This window comes from Crocodylus porosus, unplaced genomic scaffold (genome assembly GCF_001723895.1).
Source record: "Crocodylus porosus isolate Cpor-Errol unplaced genomic scaffold, CroPor_comp1, whole genome shotgun sequence".
Lineage (NCBI taxonomy): Eukaryota > Metazoa > Chordata > Crocodylia > Crocodylidae > Crocodylus > Crocodylus porosus.
In genome coordinates this window covers 34,603,019-34,621,553 of record NW_017728931.1, presented here as the reverse complement: position 1 = coordinate 34,621,553, position 18,535 = coordinate 34,603,019, and the positions used below count along the sequence as shown (strand labels likewise).

The window sequence follows — 18,535 nt, the reverse complement described above, 5'->3', positions numbered from 1 at the left end:
TTCAGGAAAGCAGGTAAGTACATGTTTGTAAATTTAAGCATGAGCTTCAGTCTCACTGACTTTCCTGTGAATTAAGCAATTTTAAGTTTTTTCTTCAATTGGGGAACTGAAGTATTTTTGATATATGGTTTGACCTTGAGTTCTGCTATTAAGCTCTGCCTGATCCTTGTGCTAAGTCTCAATAACAAGTGGTGGAGAAGAAACTAATCCCTAATTAAGCTTAAGGACCCCAATATAAAGAATGCTCAAAGAGTGGGCACTATGTGCCAAATTCCTCAAGGCTGTGTCTGCCATCAGGGTTACTGAGAAGAAAGATGATCAGGCGCAGTGGGACCTCCTGACCCACCCTGGTATCAGCTAAAAGCTAAGCAGGAGGCTGACACTTGATCAGGGAACTGTGGCAGAGAAACAATGAATTTTGGAGGTTGGAAAGGAAACTGTGACCATCAGAATCTGGAACAACTTTGTCAGACTGGTAAAACATCCCTGCCAATGAACAAGTTTGAGAGGTAACAGAATGACAACATAGGTTTCTTAGAAATCAGGTGGACAGCAAGGGAGATGCTTCAGACAGCAAAATTCACATTCTTGTATGATAATACGAAGCATAGAAACAGTAAGGACATGATCCTTAATGAGGACAGAAATTTGCTGACCAGATAAGTCAATTTGAGGATCAAAACCAACTTCAGAGGTCAGTTTTTTAACTTCATTGTGCTCCTATGAATGAAACTGAGAAAAAGAAAAATCAAACGATTTTGGGATTAGGTGAAGAAATGCCTAGACTTCCTACAAAATTCCACGCTTTAGAATTCTTGGGTATAGCTGCGTTGGCCTAAGGACAGGCAAGTTTCTTTGGGTAGATGCGATATGTTTTATTAGACCAACTAAATAGTTGGAAAATTTGCTCTTTGCAAACTCTTGGGAACAAACACCCTTCTTCAGGCATAGAGTCTGTTGGTGAATTGTGTGTTCTTTTGGGAAGAATAGAAACCAAGAGAGCACATAATTCACCAGCAGACTCTTTATATGCCTGAAGACGGGTGTTTGTGCCCAAAAGCTTGCAAAGAATAATTTTTCCAACTATTTAGTTGGTCTAATAAAATATATCACATCTAACCAAAGAACCTTGTTTGCCTAAACATCCTACAGGAAGACTCGTGTGTGGTGAACCCTAAGTGGAATACTAAGATATATAACAATACTAGATCGGGGGGTGTCATGGGCACGGCATCAAAAAATGAACACGGTGAACAACTGCTGCACTTTTGAGATTCCCTGGGCTTTACATTTAAAATATGGTATTCAAGTTCAACTTGAATCTCAAGTGGACCTAGAAAGCTTTGAAACGCATTGATAAGAATGTAACCGTTGTCTTGATAAATAAATGGCAGGGGAACTGGAAACCCTGGTCCTAAAGTATTCAAAAGCAGACATTACATTATAACCTTATGTTTTGCAGCAACTACTTGAACAACACTTGAAGTGACCCAATAAAAAGCAAGAACTGTGAATGTAAGTTGAAGATGAAGGCATCCTGGACAGGCCTGAGGTGAGAAAGAAGGGAGAGGATCAGACCAGAACTTGGAAACCTGGCCTGCAGCTGATCACTGAGGACCAGCTAGAAGAGACTGAGTCCTGGAATAAGCAACTTTAGATGTACCAAGAAGCACGAAGACAACAAAGATGCCTGGGTTATCAGAAGACATTTTTAACCTAGCTGATGGAGAGTGGAAAGCCAAGGCAAGTATATAATGTCAAGATGTTAAGTGCAGGCATATAAGCACCTTGGTAGAAAAGTCAAGAGGTGTACTAGGATGGAGAAGAACAGCTCAATGAACAGTGCTGGAACATGAAGTTTCTGGGAGGATGCAAATTGAACAAGGCATTCAGAATAGCAAGGATGATGAAAAAGAAGAAACCGCCCCAACTTCACAGCATTTTGGAGAGCGCCCTTATGCTCTCTGAAAAGAAAAACACCTTGAAGGTGCGTGTCTAAGACTGTCAGTGTCTTTACATGGACAATGCGCATTTCATCTTTTGATCCAGAGACTTGGAAACTATGTTCTACCTGAAAAGGACAATGACAGGGATAGTATCTTGTTGAAAGCACAGTCAGGAAGCTGAAGAAAATGATTTGGCTGTTTAGGCTCTTAAGTGACATTTAAGCATTCACGTTGCTTTTGAAAATGGCTCCTCTGTCTCTTAGGCCTTTTAAAATTTTCTTGCTAGACTTAAAAGTAAGAAAACTCTTGAATGCATTAACACTTAATTGGTTATCTTGTTTGTTCCCACCTTGTGACTCATAAAGCTTTTGTTATCCTCCCCAAACATAGGGGATGAAGAAGGGAAGGAAGCAGAACTTCCAACTGATTTCAGGACGTTAGCCTCATAAGGCTCAAGATAAAAGCTGGCAACAACCTGTAAGAAACCAAGCAGCCAAAGATTGTCATTGAGAAGTAAGATGACATTTAATGTAAAAATTCGTTGTCACTGCATTTATTTCCAGTCCTCCAGTCCTTATTTTTTTAGACATACATGAAAACATGATCTTTAGTTTTTAGAGGGCGTGTCCCCTGGAAGATGAAACCCGGTTACATAATGGCCAAGTACAGATATTTGGGGAGGTTAAATCATGTTAAAAATGGGCATCCAAACTAACTTAGTTTACCTACGTGTGGACCTTATACTTAGATCCCTAGTTAAGTTGATATAAGTGTGAACTGTACAGAAGTTTAGGAAGATTAGATAGGTTTAAAAAATGGCCAACCTGATTTAAGTTAACTGTACCTTGGAGGTAATCCAATTTAGATTGGGTTTGGTGAAACTGATCTAATTGAACTTCTCTACAGTTCCCAGAATAGCCCTGGGGCTGCACTTTTTCTCCCCTCTCCTCCCCAAACTATTTTTAGCCCCTCAGCCCCTTCCCCAAGACAGACAACTCCCCCAAACAAGCCAGCCAGCCCGCCCCTTCCCCATAAGCTTGCCAAAGCCCCCACCCTGCAAGCTTCTCTTAGTGCTTATTTTACTGGCATTCACCATTGGCAGGAACCAACGGAAATAAGTCCAGGTGGAGGGAGAGACAGGTGGGATCAGGGGGTTGGTTCACAGGGGCGGTTGTTTGTCTGGGGGCAGGGGAGGAAGTTGGGGGGGTAAAAATAGCTGGAGGAAAGCTCCTCCATCACATCAAACTACCCCCATAGAGACAAGAACCCTCCCCTCCTCTGATCTACCCACCCCTCCCCCCACCCCAACTTACTTTCATCAGGCTCCTGCGACCAGTGACGGCTGGTAAAACTGGCCCCAGGAGCTGTTTGCAGAATCAGGGTGGGAGGCTCAGGAGGTCCATGGGGGTTCGGTGGCAGGGGAGATCCTCTCCAATACCTCCAAATTCCCTCACCCTCCAATCCCCCAACCCCGACACGGACCCTGCCTCCAATCTCTCCAAGCCCTCCCACAGATCCTGCCAGCCCCCCCCCATCCCAGCTCCTTAGATCGGGTGGCCATTTTTAACTTGATCTAAACTCTACCTAGCCTCCCTGAATGTCTGTACATACCCAAAATTTCTACTGCAATCAATTATGATGCCATTAGCATAGCATCATAGGTGGGGAAATAAGGGGTGAGAGAAAATTTACTAAAGTCAAAGATCTTGCTGGCTCATAGTTACCACTTAAACAAGATCTATCAATATTTCCTTTCCCTTTTCCTAAGAGAAACACATGCCTATAAAGAAAGGAGCTAATTTTCTCTAAGTTTGTCTCCAATGCACCAATAAACAAAGTTTACAAGCATAAGTCTAATATTTTTCTAGATTTTCCGGAAACTACCATTTGGTTCTCGCAAAAGTGAGTATTCAAATGAACTCCAAGCATTTCAAAAGGTATATCAAAACAAAGTTTTACTTTTAATCCACGTATGGATGCAGATTTAGATAACTGCAATAAAATTCCCTTTTTGTCCATTTTAAAGTATTAAACCCATCTCTTAGAGCAGATCTAGAGATGCTGGTTTCCAAGTAGCTGTAGCATAAGAAACTGGGCCATATTTCTTGGTAGTTGAGAAAGTTCATTACAAATTTGCTTAAAATCTTATTAGTAACCACTTTTCACAAAAGGAATAAAAGCTCTATTGAAATTGCTTGTGTATTTTTAATACCATATTCCCAGACTCAAAACACTCATACATTATGAGCTCATAATTACGTGGCACTGCATATACAAAAGGCAGGAACAGTACTAGGATCCAACAGGGGCTCTTGAAATAATTTACACCATTTATATGAATAATTAAAATGATTAGACTTTTATTCCCCAAAATAAAACACTTTGGATTGCTCAATAAGGAGAAGAAAGTTATTAGTCCATTAGTTACTTATGTCTCTTTTAGAAACTTCAGAAGAATGAGGAAATATAAAGTAGAATCATACATTTCAAACTTTTTCATTTTCTTCCATCAGTGACTAATAGTCTCTTACAAACCATATTTAAAAGCAGTTGCTTTGGAGCTAAGCATCTTCCCCACCAGGAATAATTTGTTGAAAAGAGAGTAGCTAAAAGCCAATGTGAACATAGCACCCACATTCAAAGAAGATATAACTCTCAGATGCCACTGAATGTGTGAGGTGCATCTGAGCTTCATACATCAAATCAAAACTAATAAAAACTATACCATGAGTTCACAATTCTTATTATATCCCCAAAATAATAATCACAATTACAATAATAATAATCACAATATCCCTATACATGATATTTTTCTTTGGAAGACATTTTTAAATTTATTTCATTTGGCTCTTACATATATACTAGTATAAACACACAGGAGTTAGTGTGTTTCTTGACATGAAACCATGTATAGCCTGCTGTCCCAGCATCCTGTAATTACAAGATCTTGATGCTTTCATTTAGTAGAAAAATAATTTTATAATAAGAATGTAAACGTTAGAAGAGGTGGTCAAATAAGATGTTACCAAGGGCCAAGGGAACCTACGCTTTCATTTCACATAGAAAAAGACTTACCTTGGTATATTCATCCTTGGCCTTAGTAAGCATCCGTAAGATATCCACTTCTTTGCTATTGCCCGAGTTAAGGAACATTGGGGAGATACCAGCTCCAGTTCCTTGCTGTGCCTTATATTGTTCCCGCTGAGTTAGGCTGGAAATAAGCAATAGGTAAAGGGGGAATGTATCAGAGAGAAGTAAATGGGGGGTGGGGGGGAGTGTGCGTATGTGTGTGGGGGGAGAAATCAACTTCCAGCACAATTATTTTACAAAACCTAAGTGCATCTGTGTGTAAGGGGCAGTGTGACAAACAATGAGGTGCAGCTTCTCCAGACTTTGTAGCACAAGGCCATGAAGCCTTGAATTTCTGTGACCTAGTCACAGATTCTCTAACCCGGCGATTCTCCACCAGGGTGTTGTGGCATGCTGGGGTGCCAGACAACGTTAGCATTGTAAGCATGCAAACATGATTCACAAGATAAACCCAGAAATTTCAAATAGGAATCCATCATGTTAAAACCATCTGTTGTGGTCTTTCTGAGGTTCTCACAACAGAAAAAAAAATTCTATTATAATCAAGAAAACTAAGATCTTGCATTTCCAAGGGGTGCCTTGAATCTAAAATAACTGACAACCACTGCTCTAAACAAAATTATAGGGTATTTAATGAGAAGCAAGGATTTTTTTGGTGATCTCTTACTGAATCAACTATATAGTTGGTGGGTAAAAGTGCCCTTCTTTAGGCTGGGAGAAGCAAGTGCAGACTAAAGCCAAATACTAGTTAAAACAACAGCATATGTAAAAGAAGGTACTTAAAGGAGTGGAGAAGTGGTGTCAACTAGAAGTAAAGAAGAGTTATCAGGATGGTCTTCAAAGCAAGAAAAGTTTACTTGAAAAGATAACATAATTATTAGGGCTGAAAAACTATTAAAGTTTTTTTTATTCATTATTAGTTGCACAATCAAAAAAAAATAGTCACAATTAATTGCTATTTTAATTGCACAGCTAAAAACCTCAAAATGATGCGCAGAAAAACTCAAAATTATGCGGGTACTTTGTATGGTTTGGGGGTGTGTGTGTGGAGTGTGTATGTGCGGGATATTTTGTGAAGGTGTGGGCAGGCTGTGGGTATATGTGTGGGGTTTGGAGCCCAGGGAGGGGGGACCCATGCATGCCCTGGCAGGATGAGGGGTATTGTGGGTCACAAGTTAAGGGGCACACCAGGGCTGTGCCTTGGGATTGAGGGGGGCAGGGGCATATCACTGCTCCCCAACAATCATACTACTCCCTGACCCCCACAGGTGTCTTCTTTTTAGAAACTGAAAATATGTTAACCTGATAGGAATGCAGCTTGGTGGTGTACAGGGCAGTGGCCAGCAGGTAAGTCTGTGGAAGGGGAGAGGGGAAGGAGCGGGGGAACGATAGGTTGAGACCCCCATGGTGAGCAAGAGAGTGGGGCAAGGGCAGGGGGCATGACTTCCTTGCACTACGCACACCTCCAGGGAAGGCAGGGACAGAGGGTAGGTTGCCTGCTGCAAGCTCAGGCTCTGCGCTCTGCTGCCTTTGCCCCAGGAGCTATAAGACACCATGCTGTGTCTCCTGCTGCCAGGCATGCAAGTGATGAGTGGTGAAGCTAGTGCATGGCTCCCAAGGGAAAGGTAGCAGGGCACAAAGCTCCAGCCCACAGCAGGCAGCCCACCTCTACCCCATGCACATGCCCCCCTATGCTGTCCCCAGTGGTGCATAGTGGCAGGGAATAATCCTGCCCCTCCCCCCTGCACCCCTGGACAAGCTACCCATGACCTGCCCCAGCCCTGGGGCCCCATTCATCCCACCCCTGCCCCTGCCCCACTCCCTCTCTCACCATGGGGGCTTTGACCTACCCCCTGCCTTTTCTCTCTCCCCCTGCCTCTCCCCTTTCCACAGACTTACTGGCAAGGCACTGCTCTACTACATTTTGTCAGGCTGTGTTCCTGACTGTGTGGCTGCAGCTGCTCATGTGTCTATGTGCGTGCTCCCGCCCCCCAAACCTTTCCTGCTGCAGCAGCCCAGAGGCTGCACCAGGGCTGTCCTGCAGTCCTCTGTACTGTTGGGCAGCCCGGAGGCAGTGGTGACAGCAGTGGAGTGGAGCTCAGGTGTGGGCTCCAAAACTATGTGCATGATTAACAAGTTACAAAAAAATTAATGCAAGAATCAATTAACGCATTAATTGTGCACATTAACAGCAATTAATAGACAGCCCTAATAATTGTGTAAAAGAATAGGACCATTCAGAAGGGAAAAAGGATTGCTATTATCTGTGGAGCATGGAAAGGTTAAGGAGAGAAAGGAGATGGATAATAGTTTCATGACTCATTTTTATCTATGTGCAGTCCATGGCGTTTAGTATTCAGGAAAGTTATGAATTTTTGTTCCCAGGCTCGTCTTCTGAAGACATTTTGTAGATTTCTCGAGTATAAGGAATATGGAGGTCCAAAATTAAGTGACTGTTCTATAAAAAAAAGTGTTCTCCCACAGGTGACTGGGTACCTCAGTCCTTTATCATTTTTTCTGCAATTGCTCAGTCTGAAACAGTGGTTGTTTTATTTTCACCCACCTAGTTTCTGTGAGGGCATTTAGTGCACTGCATGAGATTCTGCGATAGATGTGTGCAGGTTCTATGGATTCTGATGGTTTCATTATGGGAAGTGTTTATGGTGGTGGTGGCAGTGGAGATTTTGCATCCAGGTTTCTACACCACTTGGCGTTTGTGGACCTAGCAGGGAGATTGCCCTTCGTCAGAAGCTACGTTCTGAAGCCAGAAGCAGAGATGATGGGCATATTTGTCACAAGTTCTGATCCTCTTCAAGCATAAGCTGTAATTGTTAGATGATTCTTCTTACCGTTTCCAGTGTAGGATGGTATGAAACAAGCAATGGTATGTAGTCAGTGGGGGGGTTTCTTTTTCTTATTGTAATAAGTTAGTGCAGGGTATTTGGGTGGCTTGTTCAAAGATACAGTCTCTCTCTCTGTTGGAATGTCCTTAGTGGGTAAAGGCAGTTTCTAGACTGGCAAGACAGGTATTATAAGTACTCTCCTCACACAGATGCAGCGGTACCTGAAAATCTGGTCACAGATTACAGCTTTCTTGGCACGTTTAGGATGATTCCCTGTTTTCAAAACAAAGGGTGATGGTCTGTGGAATTTTTTTTGTGTACTATGGTTTGTAGGGTGCTACTCAAGATGTGAATCATGGCATCTAGGAAGCTGATGTTAGTGCAGGAGTATTCCAGACAAAATTTGATAGACTAGTAGAACTTGTGGTGCAATCAGTAAGTGAGTCTAGCCATTTAGTCTGCATGACGAAAAGTTCATACAGATTTGATGGTGCAATTTTCCAAAAAAATTCTTCAAGGTCACTCATAAATAGACTAACACATTTATGTGTATAGCTGTAAAAGTTGTGTGTGAGGATGAAGTGGATGATAGGTATAGTATGTTGTGGTTACAAATCTGAAGGTAGTTTATGTTCTTGCATGTATTTTCAGGCAGGTAGATGTACCTTCATTGTATGGGATAGTAGTGTATATGCCACTGACATCCATGGTTTGCAAGTGTGGCTTTATTGGAGAGGTGGTTGACGTTCCAGATCTTCTTAAGAAAGTTTTTTGCATACTGTAGAAAATTCTCTCTCTGAGTGACAAGTGGCTTATATCACAGAGCTATTGCGCTACTAAAGATCATTTCTACGAATCCTGATGGTTCTTCAGTGAGTATGTTTCTTCAGCTTGATATGATGCATCTGCCAGATTTGCCTTGTTTGTGTATCTTCAGGAGCATGCCAAATGTTCCTGGGGTGGAAGAGTGGGGTATGAGTGAAACTGCTCAAAGAAACTATTGGATAATGTTTTTGAATTCAAGGGTGAACGCTGGTGTGGGGTCCTTCCCAAGTTCTATATAGTGGGTGGTATGAGAGTTGTCTGTTTGCCTCAGTGACGTAGTCTTGGCAGCTGAGGATGACTATGGTTCCTCCTTTGTCTGTCTGCTTCCTCCACAGACTAGAAGAAAGGCACTTGTGTTCAAAAGCTTGCCTAACATCTCTCTCAACTATACAGCTGGCCAAATAAAAAGATACCACCAAAAAAGCCCCCCCCAAAACCAACCAACCCCTCCCCCAAATACTTTGCTTCTCACATATTTCTCAGATTATTACAGCTATGGCACTCCAAATCTACTACATGGAATTTATTGCTATTCAGTTCTGATTGGTGATGGAGGGTGGGGAAACGCATAAATCAGTCATTAGCTGCTAGTAAACGACCCATTTCCTGCCCCAGCTGTTTTATAATTACTGCTGAATGCTGAGAATTCTAATACACAGCCACTTCGCTAAGCTACAGGGTGTTTTTTTATCTATATGGAACGCTGCTATTATAAACCACTACACATGGTATACAATAGCATGAATCGTCCAAAAACTAGTCTTTACTGTAGTAAATTAGCAGTCTGAAAATACCCAATCACCGCCAACTGCAGCATGAGCTAGTTAACAAAAATTAGCTGTCAAAAAAACCCCAGGTTTCCTAGGGTTCGCTGCTTATTTCTGTAACGTCATCCCCTATCAATTATTTCTTGGGAGACAACTGATTCACTTTAATGCTTTACAACATACACAAAAAAATCCCCATCATTCTTATAGCTTTACAAACTCTTCTGTATTTCTCTTTGCTCTGGCACTGCAACATGAAAAGCAATGGGTACATCTGGAAAACAGGGCTATGAACAAAAATGTGTCAAATACCTAGCTGTTTTCTCTCCAAATATTTTCCAATAGCACATTTTGGAAGAGAGAGAACTGAGACTCATAGTTCTTATACTGTGAGCTGCTTTGTTGCTGTAGATTTCTGTGAGTCTAACTTCACCAGTCTCCCAAGGTTTTGCTTGCCCTGACAAACAGCTGGCTGTACAGTCTTCTCCAGAATACTTAGCACAGGACATATGACTGGGCAAGAATTGCTAGGGTTACACAATTGCTGTATCCCAAATATCTCCAACTGCCATCACATCTATCTATGGATACAATTCAGAGCATAAATCCAACTTGTACTATGCCCATCAGGGTCCTTTGTCAACATTTTCAAATGTAAGACAAAAAAAACAGATTTACATATCTGATATAAAATAGCAATCCCCTCACACCAAAAAATAAATAAATAAAACCACAACGGAACAAAAGTGGTCTAAAAGCAGGCATAGAGACTATGGAAAAGAACCAGCCAATATATACGCATCAGGAGGCAGAAAAGTGGAATGGACCCTGCCAACAGTAGATGCTTCAAAAGAGCAGTGACAAATCTAGATGAGGGATATCTATAATGTTATTTGATTAAATGCTGCCAATAAATTATATAGTTTTATGGAACAGTTTTGATTTCTGATTAGAATTAAATATTAGAACTTATAACACACAATGATCATTATCTTATTAAACAAAAAAATCTTGAAGTCAGGATTAATTAAGACCTGCTTAAATTTCAGGAAAGAGACAAAGTGAATTTCACATATTTTGTTAAAAGAGCAGGGGAAGGAGTTCACAGCTAGTGTGGAAAGGGTATACAAAAATGCAGCAAACCTGCAGGCATCCTTTATAACTCCAACTTAGTTCTATTTTATTTTACACTCCTGTAAGTTATTCATTTTACAAACGTAAGTCCCAAAAATCAGGGAGAAAAATTATGTGTTCTGATGCAAAGAGGTGTTAACACCTCTTATTAAGATATCCTTCAAACCAACCTTCTAGATGTTACAGGATAAATTAGATGACCCATTAGTCTGATATAGTTCAAGAGTTAGATACTATATTGTGTAAAAATTTGTATTCTATCTACCTATTTATTTCTAAATATTTATTTTGCAATAGAAGTGAGAAACTGAATCTTATTTCAACATTCAATACAAAGCTAGTGTAGAGAAGTACACTATAACTCTTGTGATACAATGTGCATGTATGTATAGAAAAAGCACAAAAATCTTGTTTACCCATTGTCACTTACTTTTTCATGAGCTCTGCAATTCTTTGGCATTCTTCCTTATCATAAAACCAAATCCCATAAATGGACACTGTAAATGCACATCAAACAAAACTATGAGCATCTACTCACACACAGTGCTTCTCCTGACAGCAATTCTAGCAGGAATGCACATTTAAAGGTGATCTGCAAAGGATTACTTTCTAAAATATTTGTTTCCTAATGAAACTACAGAAATGTTAACTTTAGTTTTCCTCTATTTTGTTGGACTGCATACTGGATGTCTCAGAAGATGCATACTGCTGCTCTTCAAATGCACTGGAGAGACGGGACTGTAGAACCCTTTTCTTGACAATCTTAAGTTAAATGAGCATTAAGAGAAAGTAAAATTAGTTTCCTTCCTAAACTGCTTGACTTTCACTTGCTTTACTTTTGTCATACCATTTTATTAGCTCTCCAGTTACCAGTGTGTTAGAGGTAGACAAAACATGAATTAGTAATTTAATAAAGAAGCAGAAAAAACACTTAAAAACAAAGCAACCTTTCAAAGCCCTTCTTCCAGTGTATATCAAAGTGTTAAAGAAGCAGAAACCCTGTTTTCCCACTTTGCAGGTCACCTATAATGCTTGTTTGCCTCCCTCCACAGAAACAAGTATTTAGTAGGAGATGGAATTAACTCCAGGACCAGAGAAATCTTTCAACCTAATCCAGACTTTAGATCTGACTTTTGTGAAAAAAGTGCCTGCAGCCTTTCCCAACAACATAATTTAAATGTATTCATAACAGAGTCCTTAAAACATCCAGACTTAAATCCTGCCTGCAGCACTAATGAAACCATGATTTCAGTAGTAGCCGTAATAGAGTTGTAGGTAATGCAGCTTCCTTGCTCAGTGTAAACAGGAAGTTTTTCCACTCGGAACCATTTTATATAATTGTATTACAGATTGGCTGTGAGGATAAATCTATAGTTCTGCTTGGCTGCCACATTCCCAGAGATACGCTTCTGCCCACAGTGGTCAGGGTAACTGTGCATATTGTAACCTCATTACGATATGGTTACCGCTAGCATGACTTCAAGCACCGTAGGGACCGAGTCTTATTTGAAAAAGAGGTAAATGGATGCAGATGAGAGAATTTTAAAAACACTCAGATGGACTTGTTTTAAAAACTCAGCCAGGGATCCTGTAACTCATCCTGTACTGATGACCTAATGCAATCACTCCTTTAATTCTAACTACTGTATCAATTTCTACAACTTTAGGAGTGGAATGAACATTTGGCATGCAAAGTTTAACCTAAAAGGGCTTTGTTAATATTTGAAATTACTTTACAGTTGTAACACAGACGTGCAATTAATCCCCCCTTCCCCATTTCCCTTTAAATCTTCAATCATTTGCTTGTGTAATTAAAAATGGTCCGTTTTAAGTTACGTTTGCAGAGAAACTTTCATTTGGGTACCGTTTTCCAGTTAAACAGAAAAACATGCACACCTAACTCCCACAACCTGTTGTTAGGCAGAGAACAGCAAATTAAAAAAAAGTCTGGTGCATATTGTTATTAATTCCTAGAGCAATTTTTAGATTTCCATTTTTTAAGGAACTTGTCTAAACAAGTCATTTTACAAAATAGGTGTAGTGACGGTTCCAAAACCCATATATAAATATAACAGAATGAATTGTTGCCATGGTCACTGAAAATAAATGTGGACTTTATACAGAAAAGGAAATTAAACAGAAAATGAAGTGTGTATTTAAAAACAATTGAGATTACAAACCCATATTAGTATATACCAGGAACGTTAAAATACCAGCCTTTAAAAATATAAACCTGAGCTGTTTGCAAGATCCCAAACTACTAGCACAATAACCATAAACTTTTTATTTTTACACAAAATGATTTGAAAAATGCATTGGTCCATTTGATACTATTTACACTTAAAATAATACAATATGTGATTCCCCTAATACAAAATGCTAGTTGTCGGATGAGATGAAGATCCAGTTTAGATTGAACTATATTTGATGACAGCTTTCAAATACCTGAACAGGGATTATAGAGAGAATAGAAATAGGCTTTTCTCAGTGACTGTAGGGGAAAGGATTAGGAGTAACAGCCACAAGCTGCAGCAGGGGAAATTTAGGATGGAGATTAGGAGGAACCGAGTATGAGAATGGTCAGGCATTGGAATGGGCTACCTAGAAAAGTTGTGGATTCTCCACACTTGGGAATTTTCAAAAGAAGGTTGGACAGACACTTGGCTGGGATGATCCTGCCTTGAGCAGGGAGCTTGATGAGATGAACCTTCCAGCCCTACTTTCCTATGATCCTACTTTTTAAAGTATTTTTGCCAAATAGTTCTAAGGATCTGCCTGGGTGAATCTAGGATTTTGAAAAGGGGGAGGGGGTGCAGGTGGTATGATACATCATCACAGAACACTATACTTATTTTTGCCAATTAAAAAGAAACTAAAATGTTATTAATATACGGACAGTCCTTTACTTACGTTTTGAGTTATGACGTTTTGCAGCTTATGATCTAAGTGATTGTGGCTGTGCCGTATGTGGCACCACAGACATGTCTGCAGCACCACATACTGTACATTCAGTTGTTCTCTGCGCTTCAAGAGAGCAGCGTGAGGGTGGGGGGGTGACCCCTGGATATCCAGGGGTTAAAAAATTCCAGGGGGGGTGGGGAGAGTGGAGCAGCACGTGGCACTCAAAACCAGAGCCTAGCTGGCCAGAGCCACACTCCACTGCCAGCCAGGCTCTGCACAGCAGCATTGCTGCTAATGCAGCCCCAGAAGGCTCCCAGGACCCCAGGTAAGGCTGCTGGACTCCCCTAATCCACCTAGGGAAATTTCCCACATGCCAGAAGGCACCTGGCACAGAAATTCCCACGGACAACTAGCAGTGGCACACATGGTGTGCCACTACTAGTTGTCCCTAGGAACCAAACATTCACACACATGTGGACACAGCCAGTGGAGCAGCAAGCTCTACTGTGGAGGAGATGGACAGCTTAGCTCAGCTTCCTGTTGCCAGTCCACTGTGAGATCAAACCATTGCAGGTCAGATCTGGCCTACAGGCCACAGGTTGTCAACACCTGCCTTAGAGAGTGATTGGTTTGGAGAGGTATGAATTTTTGTAGGCAATCACCTCCTTTTTCAGCTGCTATGAAAAGAACTGGCAGAAAGAAAGGATTTTATAGAGAAGGGAAAAGGGGGAGGAAACATTGCTAAGAGGTGGGTTGACAAGATCATATTAGATGAATGCGGCAGTTAACACCTTGGGGGACACTGAAGTTAATAGTAATGAAATAATCCATAGTCCCTATTGAGACCATGGTTAAACACAATCCCGTTTATGGAAGATTTCTTGTTCTGCAAATTTGCATTCAAGTTGGTTTTTACAAATCTTTTGTTCAAGACAGCTACTCTGGAGTCAGTAAAGGAATGTCTAGGGAGGTTAAGTGCCACAGGCTTTTGTGCATCTGTAGAACTGATGTAAAATCCATGTCCATATATTCTTCTACATAGGGACCACCCCATCTGACCCATGTAGACAGCAATCAAAAAATCCATGTCAAGTGCACAAGACAGATTAAATTCCAACGCAAGATTTAACTGCTTACATTCATATGAAATGCTGCCAATCTTTGGAAACCTCTTTTAGAATTTATATGGTGGCCATCTGGTTATAAATCCCAACCAAAGAATTTTACCAGAGACGCTCAAAACTCTCATCTAAGGTTGTTTAATGGCTTACTATACAGAAATCAAATTCTTTAGTGTTTAAGTTACAAGCTGAAAGTCAGTTAAAAAACTTCCTCCTCAGAAGTCTCATATAGTGGTTCGTACTTTCTGCCCACCACAGCAGAGATGCAATGTGTCACAGAACATTTTGATAAGCAAAAGTTTGACCACTCGTATTTACCAGAAATTACAGATGACAATTTCTAGTCTGTCACGATTTTTGAGCAAAAAGCAAGCTCTAACCTTTAATGATGGAAAAATCTATTATACCACCTATGGCAAGTAGCTTTCGTGGTCAATTACTCTATTAAAAATACGTGCCTTATTATTTTTTTTTTTAAGTTTGATTCATCTAGCATCAACTTCCAGCTATATTTATACATTTGTCAGTACAACTGAAGTACACTTATCAAAGTTTCATTCTCACTGCAGGTACTTACACTGATCAAGTCACTCTGACTTTCATCTGGCTAATCTATATGGCAAATCTCCAGGAATTCATGTAATGAGATATATTTGCCAATTCCTTCATCTTTTTTACAGTGTCTCTCTGAAACCACTCTACTTTATCAACTTTTCTGAACTGTGCACACCATGACTAGATTAAATATTCAAGCAAGAGATGCACCCGTTTAAAAACAGAAGCAATATAACCTTCTACTCCTGCTCCAAATTCTGTCAATACATTCAGGAATGTATCAGTCCTTCTAGGCATGGTGGTTTACTTATTCAGCTGCTTATTCACTATGATCCCATGTCTCTCTCAGTCTCCTACATTGCAAGTATGGCCTATACCCTTTGTTCCTGGATATCTAACTTTACATTGGGCTACATTAAAATCCATATTGTTTACTTGCACCAACTTAGTAGACATGAAATTATTCTGTACCTGCGACTTATTATTGTTATTGCCACGTTTGTATCACGTGCAAACTTTATCAGTGATAAATCTGCATTTTCTTCCTGATCACTGGTTAGCATTAACTAGGACAGGGCCAAGAACCCCTGCAGAGACATGTTTAATGACAACTCCATGTTTACAAATACATCCTGGGATCTTGTTTTATCTGGTAGTTAGCTGAGGGTATGATAGCTTCCTTCCTAGATCTGAGGAAGGGCACTTTGTGGCTGAAAGCTTGTCTAGCATCTCTCCCAGCAATAGTTAGGCCCATAAAAAAAATATCACCAATGCCACCCCTTGCTTATAACATCTCTCAGTCAGCCTTTAATCTAATTTAAGGTATAAAATATTAATTAAAATACATAGCGTTGTATAGTTAAACAGATTGGATTTAGGACCTGTGCCTCATTTAATGCAGAAGTTAGGATGCAGGAAAGTGAATGAGGCAAAGGACAATAGAGAGAGAAGGAAGGGGCTCATGGTAAGAAATACTGTTTTGGATAATGATTTTATCCCCATCACTGCCATAGCAAATCATGCACAATGTTAGGCAAGCTGCCTTGACTAAGGTTTGATGGATGGCATTTAATCATTTATTCTTCATTTTCTGGTTGCCGGATTTACAGAAGTGCTGGCTACTGACAGCTACAACTGAAGTCAATGGGAGATGTGCTTGCAACATGGGAAGTACTTCGGGGGGGGAGGGAAGGGGATAAAAAACCCATTCCCTAGTCATTTCAAATTGGACATCTAAAATTGGTGGATTTTTCCCCCCTAATCACACTGTGCATAAGCTCTCAGTCTACAGAATGAGATACCACCCCTTTTTAAATCTCAAAAGATTTATTATGAAAACAATAAATCATGAGCCATGGAAATTAATGCTGCCACCTTTCTCCAACAGACAAATTTCTGGACCCACAGGATAGATGACATGGTTCCATGGACCAGATCCAGCTCACATCTCAGCTAGCGTTTTTTAAAAGAAAAAGAAAAACGTAAAATACTGAAATAATAGGTGTTCTTTCTCTAGCCTTGCCTTGGAAATGGCTGGACCATTTTTGCAGAAATGTTTTGTTTTTATATAAAAATTTCCAGCTTGTGGAAGACATCCAGCAGGAAAAATGTCAGCTCTAACTGTTCAAATATGCCCAAAATAGAAGCAACTGAAAGCTGGGGTAATAATGGGAAGTGTTGGCAGCCTTAGTCATAGGGAGTACTATCAGCCACACCCATATCACCATCTTATGATTATGCCCACATCCTAAGGTGACTTGAAAAGGATTTTTAAAAATATAGCATGCACTCCCCTCTCTCCCAGTATATAAAACAACCTTTAAAAAATTGCTGTTTTGCTTTACTTCTGACAGTAAATAACCATATCTATTCTAGTCTAATGTTTCTAGAAAAATCTACAGGCAGTTAGAGAATGTGTTTATGATATTATGAACACCAATGAACTGAAACCAAACTAATTTGAACGTGGGAGTAATTGTTATTCAGACTGGTTAAAACTCTGTTTTTTACATTAAGAATAATTCAAAGATCTAAAAAGCTCTTGAAAGAAAAGGCCTCTATTAAAATTACACAATTTGCCCCTCATTGAAAGGCTGATAAAGATCCCTAGCTACTTATTTAAGTCATTTTTAGTATAAACAAGACAAAATGCTATTTCCATTATTTCAAAAGAAAAAAGAATACCCAAAATACAAAAAACAAACAAACCAAAAACCAAAACAAAACAAAAAAAAACCCTTCACAGTCACTGTATACAAACACACAGAAATACTTGGGGGTAACTGGGAAGACCTCTTAGGCTTAACAGGGCACCTTTAAAGACAAGAAGGAACTGCTCAAACAACTGCTCAAGAAACCTTCTCCTAAAGCAGATGGTTAGAGTGTGGGCAGTGTTTGGCAATGCTGTTAAAGTCAAGAGAGAGTTTTTTGGGTAGAGGCCTCACCACCATCTGTTTAATTGTGCTTGGAGCCATGCCTTAGAATTGAAGCATTTAACAATGCTTTTGTTATTCAAATGGACCCCAAACCTTACCTTTGGTATTTTACCAGCCATGATGGGCAGGAGTCCAACTTACAGATTGTCAAATATAGTTACAACACTACATTTAAGACTTCACATGCAAAGTAGGGAAACTCAAATACAGAAGGTAGTTTGTTTATAATAGTTTGCCCTTGGCATTGGCCCAGGTGCCAGGATTCAGCCAGCTTTTTCAGACGAAAGAAAATTCTTGCAGAAAAGTCTCTCCTCTGTGGCAGAGTTACACAAAATGCCCCAAATACTAGTGATGCACCAATATTTTCCTCGGCCAATACCAATGGCTAATTCTTAACCAGCCACATTGGCCAATACTGATCCGATAACTGATGCACAGAAATGCAGTTGGGCAGCTAGGAGAGCAGCATCCTGCCAGGAAGTCTGTCGGGGCGGAAGGGGTATAGAAGGGGGTAGAGCAAGGCCCCCACAGTGAGGGAGAGAGTGGGGCAGGGGCTGGGAGTGCTGTCCAGCCAGGGCAGTGAATGGGACCTGGGGCCAGGAGCATGATGGAGCCATCGGCAGGTCATCCAGGGGATCAGCTCATTGAATGAACTTTAGATCAAGTGCCCCCCAGTACCATTTTTAAGCACCAGGACACTTCTAACCAGAGTGGAACTGAACATGGAGGTGGGCTACCTGCATTGGGCTTGGGGCTCTTTGCTCTGCCACCTGAGAGACCTGTGCTAGCTGCATGTCTCCTGGCCACCCGACAGCAGGGGACACGATTCACTGCCCCCACTGCTGTGAGGTAGGCAGGGGATGCGCAGCCGGTGCAGGGCTCCCAAGCAGAACACAGAGCCCTGGGCAGCAGGGGTTT

The 18,535-nt window shown here is 40.7% G+C and overlaps 1 protein-coding gene across 5 annotated transcripts in view; it reads right to left on the bottom strand.

Annotated features, from left to right (window-relative positions):
* The window catches only part of DCP1B (decapping mRNA 1B), a 66,014-nt gene that overhangs the window by 17,043 nt on the left and 30,436 nt on the right, over window positions 1-18,535 (bottom strand). For 2 of the 5 annotated variants that reach the window (XM_019544554.1, XM_019544557.1), the window contains 3 exons: window positions 11,036-11,102; window positions 5,022-5,157; window positions 2,296-2,421 (listed from right to left, as the gene is read on the bottom strand). In XM_019544554.1, coding sequence (XP_019400099.1) covers window positions 2,296-2,421; window positions 5,022-5,157; window positions 11,036-11,102 — 329 coding nt within the window. The remainder of the gene's footprint in view (window positions 1-2,295; window positions 2,422-5,021; window positions 5,158-11,035; window positions 11,103-18,535) is intronic. The other 3 variants (XM_019544556.1, XM_019544558.1, XM_019544559.1) reach the window with 2 other exon arrangements.